A 20,182-nucleotide genomic window follows, 5' to 3' on the forward strand; every position below is an offset into this window, starting at 1 on the left:
TGTTACCCCTGGTACCAAGGGCCCTGATGCCAGGGAAGGTCTCTAAGGGCTGCAGCATGTCTTATGACACCCTGGGGACCCCTCACTCAGCACATGCACACTGCCTCACAGCTTGTGTGTGCTGGTGGGAAGAAAATGACTAAGTCGACATGGCACTCCCCTCAGAGTACCATGCCAACCTCGCACTGCCTGTGGCATCGGTAAGTCACCCCTCTAGCAGGCCTTTCAGCTCTAAGGCAGTGTGCACTATACCACAGGTGAGGGCATTTGTGCATGACCACTATGCCCCTACAGTGTCTAAGCAAAACCTTAGACATTTTAAGTACAGGGTAGCCATAAGAGTATATGGTCTGTGAGTTTGTCAAATACGAACTCCACAGTTCCATAATGGCTACACTGAAATCTGGGAAGTTTGGTATCAAACTTCTCAGCACAATAAATGCACATTGATGTCAGTGTGCAGTTTATTGTAACATGCACCCAGAGGGCATCTTAGAGATGCCCCCTGAATACCAATCCGACTTCTAGTGTGGGGCTGACCAGTTTCTGCCAGCCTGCCACAAACCAGACGAGTTTCTGGCCACATGGGGAGAGTGCCTTTGTCACTCTGTGGCCAGGAACAAAGCCTGTAGTGGGAGGAGGTGCTTCTCACCTCCCCCTGCAGGAACTGTAACACCTGGCAGTGAGCCTCAAAGGCTCACCCCTTTTGTTACAGCGCCCCAGGGCATCCTAGCTAGTGGAGATGCCCGCCCCTCCGGCCACTGCTCCCACTTTTGGCGGCAAGGCTGGAGGAGATAATGATAAAAACAAGGAAGAGTCCCCCACCAGTCAGGACAGCCCCTAAGGTGCCCTGAGCTGAGGTGACCCCTGCCTTTAAAAATCCTCCATCTTAGTTTTGGAGGATTCCCCCAATAGGAATAGGGCTGTGGCCCCTTTCCCACAGGGAGGAGGCATAAAGAGGGTGTAACCACCCTCCAGGACAGTAGCTATTGGCTACTGCCCTCCCAGACCTAAACACACCCCTAAATCTAGTATTTAGGGGCACCCCAGAACCCAGGAAATCAGATTCCTGCAACCTGAACTACAAAGAAGGACTGCTGACCTACAAGCCTGCCGAGACGACAGACGACGACAACTGCTTTGGCCCCAGCCCTACCGGCCTGTCTCCAGAGTCGAAAACCTGCAACCAGCGATGCATCTGTGTAGCCCCGGCCCCCAGCACCCCTTCCTACAAAGCCCAGTCTCCTGCCTTCTGCTTCAGCGACGTGGGGCTCCTTTTCAAGTGTGCTGAGTGGGCCTGACTGCAGCTCCTGCGCCAGCTGCCTGTAGTTCACCTGTGGGAGCTGCCTCCTCTTCTTGTAACTCTCCCAGCTGCTGAGGGTCACCTCGGACTCCCCTCCTTGGGCTGAGACCCCTAGGCCTTGCTGGCCCGTTCCAGCCTTGAAAAACCCTCTTCTCCGACTCTTGCATTTGCCAAGGCTTGTTGGTGGGTTTCCAGCACTACTGATTGACTGCATCATGACCGCCAATGCGGGTCATCACTTGCATCACTTCTGGAACTCCTCTTCTGCTGCTGTGCTGCACTGCTGACTTTATCCACTGTCAACCTGGTCTTGCCACAGCCAGACACTCCAACTCAAACTGGCCTTGGTCCCTTTCTTCTGCGGGTCCTTTCTGTCAGGATCCACCTCTGGTTTCTTCCAGTCTTGTCTGGTTCTTGCGCAGCCCGTTTCCAAATTTCTCCTGTGGGGTTGGGGAACAACCAGGTACTTATCTTTTCTCTCTGGGTTGCTGGGAGGCACTCTGGTACTTAACTTATGGGGATCCTAGTTCATCCAGCTGCCTTGTACTGATTCCATTTCCTTGGGTGGGGGACTGCCTTTCACATTCCACTTAATTAGTATATGGTTTGGTCTCCCCCAGGGCCCTCATTATTTGCTACTGTTTCTACTGTTTGCTATTGCTTTCTATGCTAGTCACTGACTTCTAATGTGTACATAAGTGTGTTTACTTACTTCCTATTGGAGTATTGCCTATTCAGTATTTTTGTATTCATGTTACTATAATAAAGTACCTTTATTTTTGTAACTTTTTGTGGTCCTTACATGTGTGTAAGTGTTGTGTGACTGTAGTGGTATTGCATAAAATGTGCATGTCTCCTAGATAAGTCTTGGCAGCTCATCCACAGCTACCTCTAGAGAGCCCTGGCTTTCTAGACACTGTCTACACCTGACTAATAGGGGATACAAGGACCTGATATAAGGTGATAACCCCATAGGTGCTCACCAGGCCAGCTTTTTACAAAATTCAATATGTATTGCAGGCTGTGACATCACCACAGTTGTAATATTGAGGGCCTGGTGTGCCTTCTGATGTATTGCAGTGGAAAGGCACTCATGAAACATTAATGCACTGTAACAGACCCAACAAGATATATGGAGCATAATTGCGCAAATATGGCAATAATGGTGGATGGGAACTTTGTCTTTTTGAAAGATAAAAATTAAATGGAAACCGTCCCCTATGTGTAGTGTTAGAAAAATATTCAGGTAGCATGTATTACATGTCGTCTATGTCCGGTGTTAAATGCTCCCTCAAAGTCCCCACTTAAAAACCTTGTCTATTACCTATGTTGCACTTTTGTTACTAGCTGCTTCTGCAGGAAGAGTAAGTGAAATTCATCAATTCTCATTAATCCTCCCACTGCTGGTCTTCACTTTGGAAATAATGCGCTTAGAACAAACCTTAACCTCCTACAGAAGTTTGGACCATTTTTCCATTTGAGTTAAACAGTATCACTTCTTAGTTTCAATTTTCAACAGGTTCCACTGCACGGAGAAAAGCATGTTTTATACCTTTCATGTTTTGTTTCTGCACAATTCTTTGTATTCTCTGGAAAAATATGTTCTTTTTGTGCCCTATATTTTCAACATTTTAATAGTGAAAATAAATAAAGTAAATGTGTGTAGAATATTTATGTAAAGCATAGTTCTAATAATAATTGTTCTGTTAATGACTGTAATGGTAAAGGTGATTTCTTGTGGCAGCAGTAAAATTTACTCTTGTAAAAATACCTCAGTGTGGCCCAGTGCAAAAGGGCTTGCCTGTCTATATACATTGACATCCCTGGATAACAAGATTTGAACTTACAATTAGGAAAAAAAAGGCCCACGTTTGATCATTTTGTTGAGTAGTTTTCAGTAGTTCATCTAAAAGAATTTGATTAAATCCGAAAATGATTTTATACTTCTCTACCAGACATAATTAATGGTCTGTTTCATGTGGTAAATTTGTTTATCATCAGTTCCAGAAGAGAAGTATTTGACACTGGAAGGATTTCACAGATTTGTGCTCGATCGAGCAAAACAGGATATTCGTAGCGTTTGGAGAGCCATTTTATCTTGTGGATATGATCTTCACTTTGAGAGGTAAATTAGAGTAATTATCTTTTTTTTCAGTTGCAATATACTTAAAATATATGATAGAGACTTCTGGCTGCAGATTCTTTACCTTAGAATTCCGTGGCATCAGCATTGAATCTTGAATTTTTCGGTTGAACAGTACCTTGCGCACGCCGTCGGGTGGCGTCGTTCGGATCCGTGTGCCTCGTCCGGCTCCAAGTGGCGTAGTCTGTGATGTCACGGCCTCCTATATTGGCCCCACCCCGGTGCACGTATGTCAGTTCTTTTCCTTCGCGCCGGTTAAGTGCAGATCCGGAAAGAGCTACCCTTTTTTCAAAAGTTTTTCAAATTGTCAGGGCGATGTCATTGAGGAAGACTGGATTCAAACCGCATGGTGCATGTCATCGCACCATGTCGGTTATGAATCTACACCAGGTGTGTCTCTGGTGCCTTGAAAAGGACCAAGATTTGAAGTTGTGTTCAGACTGTCGGGCCATGCCTCTGAAGGCCTTGTGAGAGAGATCTCTCAAGCTTCTAACGGCCCAGCAGCCGTCTTCAGTCCGAGGAGATCACACTTCTGATCTAGGAGGAGGTTGCGGCACCGCTCCAGTAGCCCCAAGTCATCTTCCTCGCATTCAAGGTCTTCGGGGCATTCAGGTAAGAGGCACAAGAAGAAGAAGAAGTTGTCCAAGGGGACTTCAACTTTGGCACCCCTTCGGCTGGCGAGGCTTCAAGGGAACTTCGACGTTCCGAGCACGACTCCACGGAGCCGTCACCAGGGCCAACTTCTCGTCTTCCCTTTTTTTCGGGACCGGAGAGACCCTCACTCAAATGAAAGAATTTTATGAAGCTATGCACCTTGTTTTTGAGCGGGCTGCACCCTCGGGTGGGTCTTTGGGCCCCACGGGGTCAGCAGGGGCCCCTTCGGATTCGACATTGGCGGCTTTGGCCTCAGCGCCGTTGGGGATCCTGGGATCTGATATCGGTGGTGGTAGCCACATCCTCATTCCGGATGATCCAGAGCCGGAACACCATTGTACAACGCCAATTCTGACTTTGGCACAGATTAGGCCCAGATCAGTGACCGAGGCTTATTCAGAACAGCCAGGCACAGGAGAGGAGTGGGAAGGGTCTGAGGACCCTTTAGAATATGGATTGGAGCATGAACAGGACTGGTATGAGAATCTAGAGGAAGCCAGTGGACTGGATACTTCTCCAGATGCTTGCATGGTCTCTCCTCCCACTGTGGTTACGGAGGAGGGTGCATCTTATGCCATGGTGGTGCGTAGGGCAGCTAAGGTCTTGGACCTAGACTTGCCTACGGTTCCAGTCAGGACTAATCTCCTGACCGAGGTGCTTCAGCCAGCGGTTGCTACATCGGAGCCAATGTTACCCTTTAATGAAACCCTCACAGATGTCCTTCTTGGGAACATGATCCAAACCCAGCACAGGGGCTCCTGTGAATAGGACAATCGGCCGCTTCCATAGACCTGATCCAAACGACTCTAGTTTCCTCACCCAACACCCCACCCCGGAGAGCTTGGTGTTCCAAGCCTCCACTTCCGTGGTGCCTTCCCTTCTGCCCCTCCTGATAGGGAATCCAAGAGGCTGGACCAACTTGGAAAGAAGTTGTTTTCTTCCACCAGCCTGGCATTGAGGTTGGTAAACATCTCTTGTCTATTGGGCTGTTGTTCCCATACTTTATGGGATGCGGTGGCACTGGTGCTGCCCCAGGTCCCGGAGGGCGTACGGGACACTCACCCAGGCTGTCAAGGATGGGAAAGATGCAGCCAAGTTTACCATCAGGTGTGGCTTGGCCACAACCAACTCGCTGGGCAGGGCAATTTCTTCGACAGTGGCCCTCCGTCGTCACGTCTGGCTATGTTCTACTGGCTTTTCGGGGGATATCCAGTCGAGTTTGATGGATATGCCTTTTGATGGCTCTCTCCTTTTTGGTGAAAAGGCAGACTCTGCACTTGAGAAGTTCAAGGATTCTCGAGCTATGGGCAGATCCTTGGGCCTTTCAGCGCCGGCTCGTCAGCAATCTGTCTTTCGTCCCTTTCGAGGCTTTGAAAGGGGGCGCAGTACCACACCAGCCACAGGTTAGCCACCGTCCTCTGGCTTCACAGCATCCCGTGCGAGGACGAGGTCAGGGTACCATCCGACCGAGAGGCTCTGGCCAGAAGTCGGCCACCACACAGACCCCCTCTTCCGCAGCGCCCAAGCCCTCCTAGTATGGTTTTACAAGACCATGTCCGTCCAATTGGAGGGAGGATCCAATTTAATCTCCCTTACTAGCAGTCCACATCCCCATTCTGCCTGCCCACAGGTGTTACTTGCTGTTCAAGGTAGGCTATGAGCACTTTCAGTTTACTGTGCTCCCCTTTGGTCTCACCAGTGCTTCTCAGCTGTTCACGAAAGTGATGGCGGTGGTGGCAGCTCATCTGCACAGGTTAGGGATTTCAGTCTTCCTCCTACCTGGACGACTGGCTTTTGAAGGCTCTGACACTCCAGGCTCTTGTCACTCACCTCCAGACTACGGCGGACCTCCTGCATTCACTGGGTTCACTATAAACGTGCTGAAGTCACACCTGGCTCCCTCTCAGAAGCTCCCTTTCATTGGAGCTGTTCTGGACACAGTGCAGTTTCGGGCCTATCCTCCCCGAGCAGAGAGTCCAGGATATTTAGGTTATGATACCGATGTTTTGGCCTCTATCCTGGATTTCGGTGAGACAGACTCTGAGGCTGTTTGGACTCATGGCCTCCTGCGTCCTATTAGTCAAACATGCCAGGTGGCATATGAGGGCTCTGCATTGGGACCTGAAGTTCCAATGGGCACAGCTTCAGGGAAATCTTACCGACATGGTTCAGATCTCGAAGGGAACTGCAAAGGCTCTGCAGTGGTGGTTAGTCAACTGCAATCAGGTCAAAGGCCGACTCCTCTCCCTTCCCCAACTGGATCTTACAATAGGGACAGAAGCGTCACTTCCGGGATGGGGCTGCCATCTGGGAGAGGTGGAGATCACAGGTCTCTGGTGGAATCCGGGCTCCATATCAACTTGTTGGAGCTTCGGGCGATCCAGCTAGCATTAAAGGCATTTCTTCCTGTTGTGAGAGGGAAGATAATGCAGGTGTTCACAGGCAACACTACCGCAATGTGGTACTGCAACAAGCAGGGCCATGTGGGGTCGTGGACCCTTTGTCAAGAGGCTCTGGACATGGCTGTAACAGCAGGGCATAACCCTGGTGGTTCAACACCTGGCACGTTCTCTGAACCCCAGATCAGACAAACTCAGCAGTCGGTGCTTAGCGGATCACAAATGGTGTCTCCATTCCAAGTCGGCACAAGGACTCTTTCAGCAGTGGGGAGAGCCTTCGTTAGATCTGTTCGCTTCTGAAGTGAACACGTAATGTCAGCAGTATTGCGCGTTGGAGTTTCCAAGGCTGCTATCGCTAGGTGGCGCTTTTCATTGCGAGTGGCGATCAGGCGTCCTGTATGCTTTTCTGCCCATACCACTTCTGCCCAGAGTTATCAAGAACGACAGAGCCCAACTAATCCTTGTGGCTTCGTATTGGGCACGAAGAGTCTGGTATCCAGAGCTTCTCAAAATGAGCATCAGTCCTCCAATCAGGTTGCCTCTTTGGGAGGATCTTCTGTCGCAGCAGCAGGGGAAGGTTCACCACCTGAACCTGTCAATTCTGAGGCCTCATGAGATTGAGTGGCGGCAGTTGATTGTTTATGACCTCCCTCCCGAAGTCTGTAATGTCATTCTGGCAGCCAGGCGTCCCTCTGCTAAGACGGTTTACACCTGCCATTGGAAACATTTTGTATTATATTGTACAGAGAGGTCTATTGATCCTCTTTCTTCTTCTCTTTCTAATATCCTTCTTTTCACTCTGTCACTCGCCCAACAGGGTTCCTCCTTAGGGACTCTTAAGGGCTATCTTTCTGCCTTATCGACTTTTCCTCGCTTGCCCAATCAACAGTCTTTGTTTAAGTCTCCTACAGAGATTCTTCAAAGGGCTTGTACATATGTTTCCACCTATGCCTTTTGTCATGCCCCAGTGGGACCTTAATCTAGTGCTCACTTTTCTTACGTGTGCTCCCTTTGAACCTTTACATAATTGTCCTCTTTGGCTGCTCACTATCAAAACAGCCTTCTTAGTGGCGATCACATCTGCCAGGAGAGTAATTGACATGGAGGCTTTATCATCAAAACCGCCGTATCTCACAATATATCCTGATAAGGTAGTCCTCAGAACTTGTGCCTGTTTCCTCCCCAAGGTGGTGATCCCTTTCCATCTGGGTCAGAACATCACCCTGCCCACCTTCTTTGCTCCACCGCATCCCTCTAAAGAACAGGAGCGTCTCCACCGTCTGGACCCAAAAAAAGCATTGTTCTACCTGGACCAAACAAAAGAGTTCCGGGTGGATGGCCAACACTTTGTGGGATATGTTGGTGCAAGGAAGGGTCAAGCAGTCGAGAAATAAACCATTTCGCGCTGGGTCATTCTCTGTATTCAAATCTGCTACGCTTTGGCTAAGAACCAGCCTCCTGAGGGCTCGAGAGCTCACTCTACAAAAGGGAAAGCTGCTACCATGGCGTTAGCTCAAAGTATGCCTGTACTAGTCATCTGCCACACGGCAACGTGGGCTTCCTTGCACATGTTTGCAAGACACTACTGCCTGGATAGCCAGGTGAGAAGAGATGGGCATTTTGCTCACTCGGTCCTACAGGACTTCCTTGCGTGAAATATATGTTTGCAACCCACCGCCAGGAGTTATAGCTTGGGTATCTATTCTAAGGTAAGGAATCTGCAGCTAGAAGTCTATCAGATGAACAAGTTACTTACCTTTGGTAACAAATTAACTGGATCTAGATAGCTGCAGATTCCTTACATCCACCCAGGCCTCCCAACTCTGCAGATATATATATATATATACACACACACATCACACATAATTTTTCTGAATTTTACCTTTTCTCCTGGGCTTATCATTTTGCTCAGATAATAAAAAAAAAACAAGTTGGTTCTTCCATGGCTTCTGCGTGGGAAGTTTTGGAAAAGAACTGACATATGCGTGCCGGGATGGTGCCTATATAGGAGGCTGCGACGTCATAGACTACTCCAACGACGCTGATGACGCCACATGGAGCCGGACGATGCAAGTGGATCCGAACAATGCCTCCCGACGGTGCACGCAGGATATTGCTCAGCAGAAAAAATCCAGATTCAATGCTGACGCCACAGAATTCTAAGGTAAAGAATCTGCAGCTAGATAGAGTCTCTACCAGATAATTCATTACCGAAGGTAAGTAACTTGTTCGTTTGTGTTACTGATGTCCTCCTAATGCAGTCTTAAATAACACACCTTCTCCAGGTGTCCTTTCTGTATCACTGTGAAGGCGTTATTAAAAGAGCATCAAAATGTGCAAGCTGGCCCATTGTCCAGCTTCTATTGAAAGTGGTAACAACTGAATACATATCTCAGTGATCACGAGGAAGCTTAAGGGATGAACCTGGATTTTATTTATTTAGAATATTTAATTCAATTTTCCTTCATAATGTCATATTTCAATCCTGGTATCTGGAAAAATAGTAATTAAAGAGGTGTACATCTGGGGACTCATGTACATTTCTGGAAACCCTTATGCATTCTCTTACTTACATGCCATGTCTTCCTGTGACCCCATAAATAGAAAATTGTTGTCCTTAGAGTTAAAAAAATAATAATCAAAATCTTCCTTGTGTAAAGTGATCACATTTGTTGTAAGATAATTTACACCATTTCAATTTCATGTTATGTGCTTAATGCACATGTTGCTAGCACTCACTTTCAAAGCAAGGTGTTTCACAATTTGAAGGATGTAGTGCCTGAACTAAAGTTTCTGCCCACTGCAGTGCCACAGGACTGTTCTTAAGGGCAGAAAAACAGAAAACCTCTTCTCTCTCTTATTAATCTATATATCTGATAGAGACTTCTAGTTGCAGATTCCTTACCATAGAATTTCCCCCAGGCGTCAGACTGGATCCGGAGATTTTTCTTCGGGCAATACTCTTGCATGTCTGTAGGTGGCATAGGTTGAGTCCGCGGGCGTCGTTGGCGTCATAGTCGCCTTGATGACATCAGGAGTAGTATATAGACTCAGCCTTCGCGCAGTGACGTCAGTTCTTTTCTTTACGTGCCACGCGCTGATCTGGAAAAGAGCTACCCTGGTCTGTTTCTGACCGACTTCGACCGTTTTGTCAAGTTTTCAAGTGAGAGATTTTTTGCGTCAAGCATGTCCCTGAAGACCGGTTTCAAGCTGTGTGAGGACTGTCACCGCACTATGTCAGTGGCAGATCCTCATCGGGTTTGTCTGTGGTGTCTCGAGCGTGACCCGAAGTCGTGCTCCGAGTGCCGGGCCATGCACCCGAAAGCTTTGAGGGAGTGGTCCCTAAAGCTAATTGCGGCCCGGCACTCGACTCCACATAAGTCACGATCTCGATCAAGAGGAATGTCTCAAGACTGTTCGCGGAGCCATCACCACTCGTCTTCTTCTAAATCCTCGGGTACAGGTAAGAAGAAGTCAAAGAGATCCCATCGCTCTCCGACTTTTCCCCGTCGCTCGGCTGATGCAATGCGGAAAGAGCGTTGATGCGCCTCATCTTGGGAGGACCGACCCAGATACGGCGCCTTCGGGCTCAAAGGGTTCTGTTGAGGGGCCTTCGGGTTCCGCGGCTGCGGCTTTGGCCGCCGAAGTAACCTCCACATCCATACCGGCGCCAGTCGCACCCTTGAGATCTTCCCCGGCGCCGGGTCGATTGACGACGCTCACGACGTCGGTAGTGCCCACTATCGACATCGACCCGATCCTTATCCCCGATGACTCGGAGTCGGAGCAATGTCGGCTGACGCCGCCTTTGTCTTCGATGGGGCCTATTCGCCCCAGGTTGGATTCTGAACCTTTTCCTTATGGGTACAAATTCGGGGAGGCATTGGAGGGGTCCCTGGACCTTTATGAATACCAGGACGGTCCATCTTTGGACTGGGTTCAGGAATTGGGCAATGCCAATGTCCTGGTCCCACAGGGACCAGCGACTTCTGAAGCCTCATAGGGCTGCCCTGACCCCCAGGACCAAGAAACTCCAGTGAGCAGCGGCTCTGCTCAAAAACAGCTACATCTTTGCAACAAAGAAGCAACTTCCAAAGAACTCACTCTTCCTGCCGGAAGCGTGAGACTTCACACACTGCACCTGACGCCCCCGGCTCGAGATCCAGAGAAACAACTCTACAGGGAGGACTCCCCGGCGGCTACGACCTCGTGAGTATCCCGAGACGACCCCCTTGAGCTCCCATTGCAATGCCTGTAGAGAAATTCCAGAGGCTCCCCATGACCGCGACTTCCTGTAGCAAGGGACCTGATGTCAGGGAGATCAGATCCTTGGGGCCTGCTCACGTTCCCAACATGTCCACCACTAGACAGCTCCAAAACTCTGATAGAAATATCACAGAGCCTGAGACAGTCCGAGTGGGGGAAAAGGGGATAAGGTAGGGAACAGCTGGGAAGGACACCTGTAGGAAGCAAGAGGTTAAACATCACAATATCAAGATATAATCACATTGACTTTCACTAGACTATGGTTCTAAGCGTTCTTATACTGTAACCATGGATAACCTAAGAAATGACTATAACTAGACCTCAAGAACTCTCGGTACCTGGAAAAAATCAAGAATGGTTAATACAATGTTTCATATGAGCTTTTCATGAAATGTCACATATTGTCTAGGAATACAAGAACCTTCTAGAATAATGTTTCAGAGCAAACATTGCATTTTTACATGAGGACAAAAGGCAATCTGAAACATTCCCTGGAAAACAATAGGAATTGTACTAGGGACTTAAAATGCACAAAGAATGTCACATTTTGAATTTAGTATCTTCACACAAAATCTAGGATAAATGTGTGCACTTCAACAAACACTGCACACCAAAGTTTTAATTACCATGAAATGATCGCGCACACTATTGCCGATCTGAACACCAAGTTTTACATGCAGGAAATGAATTGCGCACACTGCCGATTCGGATAAGAATATGCAAATGCCAGGAAATGATCGCGCAAGCTGTTGCCGATCTGAACACCAAGTTTTACATGCAGGAAATGAATTGCGCACACTGCCGATTCGGATAAGAATATGCAAATGACATGAAATGATCGTGCAAGCTGTTGACGATCTGAACACCAAGTTTTACATGCGAGCAATGCATTGCATACTCTAAAAGTTTCACGAGTAGGCCCAAAATTCAAGAGTCTTTGAGAATGGGGTCGGGGGCCAGCCCAACCTCCTCCTTACCACCCTGCTCAAGGATCACCAATATAATGCGGGGCAGGCCTGGAACATCAAGGTAGGCCTCCGGAACAGGAGCTCAGGAAGTTGCTGCTGCTCTGCACCGGGACCTCTGCATAGTGAGCACGTGGAGCTGGGCTTGCTCCCTTATATAGAGGCTGGCCCAGCCCACAAACCACATCCAGTCATGCTGCAGAGAAAGCTTCTAGAAGGTCCTAGAAAGGGACCACACCCTAACACACTCAGTAAGCCTGCAGCAATACCTTGCAAATGAACAGTTATTGCAAACATCATTAATAGTGTTTTTCAAGGTTAAAGTCTGCAATGCAAAAGGTTAACATACTGCATATAAACATAATGCATGAATTATGCTCTTGCTGGGTTTTAGCATTTTTGTCGCACGTAGAGCGCGTACTGTCCTGATGTTGACACCTGACGCCTGGAACAAGCACTGCACCCGCAGCCCCCAGGACCTGAAGGAACAGAACCTCAGTGCAGGAGTGACCCCAAGGCGACCCTCTGCCTAGCCCAGGTGGTGGCTGTCCCGAGAAGCCCCCCCTGTGCCTGCCTGCCCCGAGTGGCCCCCGGGTCCCTCCATTGAATCCTATCTAAAATCCGACGCCTACCACAAAATAGAGCATTATAATTATCTAATTTTGCCACTATCTTACTGTAGGAAGTTGGCTCTGTATGTACTATTTCAAAGTAAGAAATAGCATGCACAGAGTCCAAGGGTTCCCCTTAGAGGTAAGATAGTGGCAAAAAGAGATAATTCTAATGCTCTATTTTGTGGTAGTGTGGTCGAGCAGTAGGCTTATCAGAGGATAGTGTTAAGCATTTGTTGTAAACACACAGGCAATAAAGGAGGAACACACACTCAAAGACAATTCCAGGTCAATAGGTTTTTATATAGAAAATAGTATATACAGAGCCAACTTCCTACACAGACCATATACTCTTTATGGCTACCCTGCAATTACAATGTCTAAGGTTTTGCTTAGACACTGTAGGGGCATAGTGCTCATGCACATATGCCCTCACCTGTGGTATAGCGCACCCTGCCTTAGGGCTGTAAGGCCTGCTTGAAGGGTGACCTACCTATGCCACAGGCAGTGTGTGGTGGGCATGGCACCAGGGTGCCATGTCAACTTAGTCATTTTCTTCCCACCAGCACACACAAGCTGTGAGGCAGTGTAGTGTGCATGTGCTGAGTGAGGGGTGCCCAGGGTGGCATAAGACATGCTGCAGCCCTTAGAGACCTTCCCTGGTGTAAAGAAATGCCTCCTTGGCATGGTTACCCCCTGACGTTTTGCCTTTGCTGATGCTAAGTTTTGAGTGAAAGTGTACTAGGACCCTGCTAACCAGGCCCCAGTACCAGTGTTCTTTCCCTAAACTGTACCTTTGCTTCCACAATTGGCACAACCCTGGCACTCAGATAAGTCCCTTGTAACTGGTACTCCTGGTACCAAGGGCCCTGATGCTAGGTGTAGGAAGTTGGCTCTGTATATACTATTTCAAAGTAAGAAATAGTGTGCACAGAGTCCAAAGGTTCCCCTTAGAGGTAAGTGTAAGGAAATGCCTCCTTGGCATGGTTACCCCCTGACTTTTTGCCTTTGCTGATGCCAAGTTATGATTTGAAAGTGTGCTGAGGCCTGCTAACCAGGCCCCAGCACCAGTGTTCTTTCCCTAACCTGTACCTTTGTCTCCACAATTGGCACACCCTGGCATTCAGGTAAGTCCCTTGTAACTGGTACCCCTGGTGCCAAGGGCCCTGATGCCAGGGAAGGTCTCTAAGGGCTGCAGCATGTCTTATGCCACCCTGGGGACCCCTCTCTCAGCACAGACACACTGCTTGCCAGCTTGTGTGTGCTGGTGGGGAGAAAATGACTAAGTCGACATGGCACTCCCCTCAGGGTGCCATGCCAACCTCACACTGCCCATGGCACAGATAAGTCACCCCTCTAGCAGGCCTTACAGCCCTAAGGCAGGGTGCACTATACCATAGGTGAGGGCATAAGTGCATGAGCACTATGCCCCTACAGTGTCTAAGCAAAACCTTAGACATAGTAAGTGCATGGTAGCTATAAGAGTATATGGTCTGGGAGTCTGTCATACACGAACTCCACAGCACCATAATGGCTACACTGAAAACTGGGAAGTTTGGTATCAAACTTCTCAGCACAATAAATGCACACTGATGCCAGTGTTCATTTTATTGTGAAATACACCCCAGAGGGCATCTTAGAGATGCCTCCTGAAAACATACCCGACTTCCAGTGTGGGCTGACTAGTTTTGCCAGCCTGCCACACACCAGACATGTTGCTGGCCACATAGGGAGAGTGCCTTTGTCACTCTGTGGCTAGTAACAAAGCCTGTACTGGGTGGAGGTGCTTCTCACCTCCCCCTGCAGGAACTGTAACTCCTGGCGTTGAGCCTCAAAGGCTCACCCCCTTTGTTACAGCGCCACAGGGCATCCCAGCTAGTGGAGATGCCCGCCCCCTCTGGCCACGGCCCCACTTTTGGTGGCAAGGCCGGAGGAGATAATGAGAAAAACAAGGAGGAGTCACTGGCTAGTCAGGACAACCCCTAAGGTGTCCTGAGCTGAGGTGACTCTGACCTTTAGAAATCCTCCATGTTGCAGATGGAGGACTCCCCCAATATGATTAGGGATGTGCCCCCCTCCCCTCAGGGAGGAGGCACAAAGAGGGTGTAGCCACCCTCAGGGCTAGTAGCCATTGGATACTGCCATCCCAGACCTAAACACACCCCTAAATTGAGTATTTAGGGGCCCCCAGAACCTAGGAAGATAGATTCCTGCAACCTAAGATGAAGAAGGATGCTGACCTGAAGCCCTGCAGAGAAGACGGAGACACCAACTGCTTTGACCCCAGCCCTACCGGCCTGTCTCCCCACTTCAAGAGAAACTGCAACAGCGACGCGCTCCTCAGGGTCTCAGAGGACTACCCTGCATCTAAAAGGACCAAGAACTCCAGAGTACAGCGGCCCTGTTCCAAAGAAACCAAAACTTGCAAGAAAGAAACAACTTTAGAAGGACTCCACGTTTCCCGCCGGAAGCGTGAGACTTTCCACTCTGCACCCGAAGCCCCCGGCTCGACCTGCGGAGAAACACTAAAGGGAGGACTCCCCGCTGACTGCGACCCTGTGAGTAGCCAGAGTTGACCCCATGACCCCCCCCCAGCGAAGCCTGCAGAGGGAATCCAGAGGCTCCCCCTGACCGCGACTGCCTGCTTCCAAGAACCCGACGCCTGGTAAAGACACTGCACCCGCAGCCCCCAAGACCTGAAGGATCCGACCTCCAGTGCACGAGTGACCCCCAGGGGGCCCTCTTCCTTGCCCAGGTGGTGGCTACCGTGAGGAGCCCCCCCCCCCCCCCCCCCCCCCCCCTTTGCCTGCCTGCTTCGCTGAAGAGACCCCTGGGTCTCCCATTGAAACCTATTAAAAACCCGACGCCTGTTTGCACTCTGAACCCGGCCGCCCCGTGCTGCTGAGGGTGTACTTTTTGTGTCGTCCCCCGCCGGTGCCCTACAAAACCCCCTTGGTCTGCCCTCCGAAGTCGCGGGTACTTACCTGCTGGCAGACTGGAACCAGGGCACCCCCTTCTCCATTGAAGCCTATGTGTTTTGGGCACCACTTTGAACTCTGCACCCGACCGGCCCTGAGCTGCTGGTGTGGTAACTTTGGGGTTGCCCTGAACCCCCAACGGTGGGCTACCTTGGACCCAACTTTGAACCCTGTAGGTGGTTTACTTACCTGCAAAACTAACAAATACTTACCTCCCCCAGGAACTGCTGAAATTTGCACTGTGTCCAATTTTAAAATAGCTTATTGCCATTTTTGTCAAAACTGTATATGCTATTTTGCTGATTCAAAGTTCCTATGACACCTAAGTGAAGTACCTTTCATTTGAAGTATTGATTGTAAGGCAATCTAGCAGGCCTTACAGCCCTAAGGCAGGTGCCCTATACCACAGGTGAGGGCATAGCTGTATGAGCAATATTCCCCTACAGTGTCTAAGTCCATTCTTAGACATAATAAGTACAGTGTGGCCATATTAAGTATATGGTCTGGGAGTGGTGGCTTTCAAATCTTCATTGGGTCCATGGCAGATCCCTCTCCTTTCCCCAAGCAGATCTCTCTATCGTGACAGATGCGTCACTTCTAGGTTAGGGTAGCCACATGGAAGAGGCGGAGATCAGCCATCGATGCACAGCCGATCACGAATGGCATCTCCATCCAGAGGTGGTTCAAAGTCTCTTTCAGCAGGTGGGAAAGCTTTGGTTAGATCTGTGTTCGCCGCCACAGAGAACGTGTAATGTCAGCTGTTTTGCGCTTTGGAGTTTCCAAGGCGGCACTCGCTCAGAGACGCTTTTCGTCTTGAGTAGAACTCCGGCCTCCTTTACATCTTTCAGCCTATACCACTTCTGCCCAGGTTCTTAAGAAGATCAGGAACGACCCGGCCCAAGTAATCTTGGTGGCTCCGGACAGGGCACGGAGAGTCTGGTATCTAGAGCTATTTATTGAGCATGTCCATCCATCCTCCACTCAAACTGCCTCTTCGGGCAGATCTTCTGTCGCAGCAACAGGGGACGGTACTTTACCCGAAACTGTCCAACCTCCGCATTCATTCATGGAGATTGAGCGGCGACAGTTGATGACTTTTGATCTTCCACCCAGAGTTTGCTGTTATCTTGGCAGCCAAAAGTCCCTTCAGCAAAACTGTATATGCCTGTCGTTGGAATAATTTTTGGCATGGTGCACCAACACATCTGTTGATCCCCTCTCTGCCCCTCTATCCGAGGTTCTTCAGTTCATTCTTTCTTTGGTGTGTAGGGCTCTGCTTTGGGCACCCCTAAAGGGTATTTAGCTGCCATTTCGGCCTTCCTTAGGTTACTTGATCAGCTCTCACTTTTTACATCTCCTATTGTGAGTAGATTCCTCAAAGGACTCACCCATTTATTTCCTCCCACTCCATTTATCATGCCTCAGTGGGACCTCAATCTTGTCCTTAATTATTTATTGTGTACTCCATTTGAGCCAATGCGTAATTGTCCCTTGTGGCTCCTCACCTTCAAAACTGTCTTTCTTGTTGCCATCACGTCTACTCGCAGGGTGAGTGAGCTTCAAGCCCTTTCATCTAAACCTCCGTACTTGTCTGTGCACCCTGACAAAGTGGTGTTGCAACCTAAGGCTTCCTTCCTTCCGAAGGTGGTTACGCCTTTTCATGTAGGCCAGTCTATAAACCCTACTGTCATTCCACAGCCCCAGAGTCCAGAAATATCTCCGATGCCGTCAGTCTATGAAGTGGATCCTCATAGCCCTCAGTTTTCACCGGCGCCACAAGAGCCTGATGTGCAGCAGCAGGATCAAGACCAGAGATATCCTGCCTTACCGGCTCTGGGAGCAGATCCGGCAGCATTTCTAAATGCTATGTAAGCTGTTTTCCAGTCTGTGGCCCCTGCTGGTACACCGGCGGGTCCCACGGGGCCATTAGCATTTTCACTGGGCTCCCCGGCTCCACATAGGATGAGGCCGTTTATGCCGTTTTCCCGGTTGGGGGTGCCGCGTCAACACCTATGATGTCTCCATGAGGTATGGCGTCACCATCTAGATCCGTGGCTTTGCCATCACAGCGTCAGCTGACGCCGTTGCTATCCCCTGGCCAGCCGGCCCCATTACCATAGTCGTGCCAGCTGACTCCGAAGAAGGTGCCGTTGGAGTCTGTGTCGGCACCGGATCAGAGTGATTCTCGGATTCATCCATCCTCTCCTGTGCCCTGTTGGGATTAGAAAGCGGTGTCTTCGGCGTCAGTGAATTCGATGTCGACGCCGAGGCTAGAGTCACGCTTGAGATCTCGATGGAAGGCCTTGCATCTCCTTGAAGAGGAAGAATACCAGCAGTTGGAGGAGGGTGAGCTTGTAAAGCCTTCGGATGAATACCAAGGATTGGGGTCAGCCAGTGGGCTGGATACTTCCCGGGAATGGGACATTTAATCTCCAGGGGAGTTTACGGAGGAGGCAGCGACATTTCATTCGGTCATTAGAAAGGCAGCAGACTATTTAGAGGTGAAGACAAATCTGCTAACTGAGGTGCTGCATCCCTCTATGTCCTCAGCTGATCCATTGCTGCCCTTCAACGAGGCATTGATGGAGCCTATTATGGACTTGTGGAGGATACCAGTTTTGTCTCCGGCTGTGAATAGGGCTGTAACAAGGAGGCATAGGGGAGCATCCGGGGTTCCTTTCACGTCGTCCAACCCCGAAGAGTTTAGTGGTTCAAGCATCTTGCTCCACAAAGTCTGCTCCTGGTTCATTCCCTGTAGTCCCATCTGATAGAGAGTTTAAACGAATGGAACAGTCTTCGAAAAATATATTTTCGTCTTGCAGCATGATGCTCAGGGCTGCAAATGTTACCTGTGCTGAGCAGGTATGTCCACGCCCTTATGGACTCGGCCAAGGCTATGGTCGGGGATTTGCCAAAGGACACACACAGGCCTTTTGGAACACTCTTTTCGGACGCGCAGGCTGTGGCACAGCAGATTATACAATCTGGCCTTGATACAACGGACTAAGTTGCCAGGGCAATGGGGACATCTTTTGCTACAAGGAGGCACGCTTGGCTGAGGTCCTCCGGATTCTCCTCGGATGTACAAGACCACCTTACTAGACTTGCCCTTCAATGGTGAAAGGCTTTTTGGGGAGAAAGCAGACTCTTCCCTTGAACGTTTTAAGGACAGCCGGGCTACAGCAAAGTCCTTAGGCTTACAGGCTACCCCTGCTGACCCTTATAGGCCTTTTCGCAGGTTCAGAGGGTTTGGTCGTGGGGCAATTTTTCAGAGGCCCCAGTACTCGGCCCAACAACCTGCCAATCCATCATATCGATCCTTTAGAGGGCGAGGGAGGGCTAGAGCTAGAGGGGCAGCACAGCAGCACCCATCATCATCATCTTCTTCCTCTGGTGAACCACAGCAGGGGAAGCAGCCCTAGTTTTACCCACCTTATCGAACATGCCTCTCCTGTAGGGGGAAGGCTTCGTCTTTTTCTCCGCGAGTGGGAGTTGATAACAACAGACTCCTGGGTGTTGAATATTATGGAAAAAGTATATGCTCTTCCCTTTAAGGAGTTCCCTCCTCCCCCCCCCCCCCCCCGGTCCCTCATTTTGTTCAGAAGACCATCTCCTGTTGTTGCAACAGGAGGTTCTGGCCATGTTATCAAAGGGTGCGGTAGAGTTGGTTCCAGAGCAGGAAAGGGGTCAGGGTTGTTATTCAAGATATTTCCTGATCCCCAAGAAGGACGGTCGCCTGAGACCGATCCTGGACCTGAGGATCTTGAATTGGTTCCTCAAGCAGGAGAAATTCAAAATGCTGACTCCAGCGCAGGTACTTATGGTGTTGAAGAAAGAGGATTGGATTGTGTCTGTCGACCTGCAGGATGCGTACTTTTATATCCCTATACTCAAGTCGCACAGGAAGTATCTCCGGTTTGTGGTGGGGTCGCAACACTACCATTTTGCGGTCCTTCCATTTGCTCTTACTTCAGCACCTCAAGTATTCACAAAGTTGATGGCAGTGGGTGCAGCACATCTCAGGAGGAAGGGAATAGCGGTATTCCCCTACCTGAACGATTTGTTGGTCAAAGCCAAGTCTCCAGAGCTGGTGCTGCATCACCTGCAGGTGACAACCCAGTTGTTGTTCGATCTGGGGTTTTCGATAAACGTGCCCTAGTCTCACCTGGAGCCCTCTCAACGCCTCCTGTTGATAGGGGCAGGACTGGACAAAACATTGTATCGGGCCTACCCCCCGCCTCAGCGGATTTGGGACATTCAGGTGCTGATTCCAGTGTTTCGAAAGGGAGCGGTTATTCCAGTCCTCAAGATCTTACACCTGCTTGGTCTGTTTGCTTCTTGCATTCTATTGGTCAATCATGCGCGCTGGCATATGAGGGCTCTTCAGTGGTGCCTCTGCAGGCAGTGGTTTCAGCACAAAGGAGATCTCGAGGATTCAATAAGGATCTCCAGGGACACTGCAGCGGATCTACAATGGTGGGCAGTGGACGGCAACCTTTCCCAAGGAAGGCTGTTCTCACTACCACCTCCAGTGACCACAGTTGTAACGGATGCCTCCACTCTAGGGTGGGGTGCTCATCTGGGGGATCTGGAGATCAAGGGTCATTGGTCTCCGGTGGAACAGAGGTTTCATATCAATCTGTTGGAACTGCGGGCGATACGTCTGGCTCTCATGGCCTTCCTCCCTTCCCTTCCCTTCACGGTCAGTCCGTTCAAGTCCTCACGTACAACACTACTGCGATGTGATACGTAAACAAGCAGGGAGGAGTAGGGTTGTCCCTTCTCTGCAGAGAAGCTCTGCGGCTCTGGTCCTGGGCTCAGGACCATTAGATTTGCTTGATAGCAAATAATTTGGCTGGGGTT

The 20,182-nt window shown here is 49.6% G+C and overlaps 1 protein-coding gene across 5 annotated transcripts in view; it reads left to right on the forward strand.

Moving 5' to 3' along the window:
• Positions 1–20,182, forward strand: part of HECTD4 (HECT domain E3 ubiquitin protein ligase 4) — a 1,724,100-nt gene that overhangs the window by 1,468,010 nt on the left and 235,908 nt on the right. For 4 of the 5 annotated variants that reach the window (XM_069214810.1, XM_069214812.1, XM_069214811.1 and 1 more), the window contains one exon: positions 3,305–3,428. The exons of the other annotated variant lie outside the window; for it this stretch is intronic. In XM_069214810.1, coding sequence (XP_069070911.1) covers positions 3,305–3,428 — 124 coding nt within the window. The remainder of the gene's footprint in view (positions 1–3,304; positions 3,429–20,182) is intronic. 5 annotated transcript variants of the gene reach the window in all.

The sequence above is a fragment of the Pleurodeles waltl genome, chromosome 11, assembly GCF_031143425.1.
Source record: "Pleurodeles waltl isolate 20211129_DDA chromosome 11, aPleWal1.hap1.20221129, whole genome shotgun sequence".
Lineage (NCBI taxonomy): Eukaryota > Metazoa > Chordata > Amphibia > Caudata > Salamandridae > Pleurodeles > Pleurodeles waltl.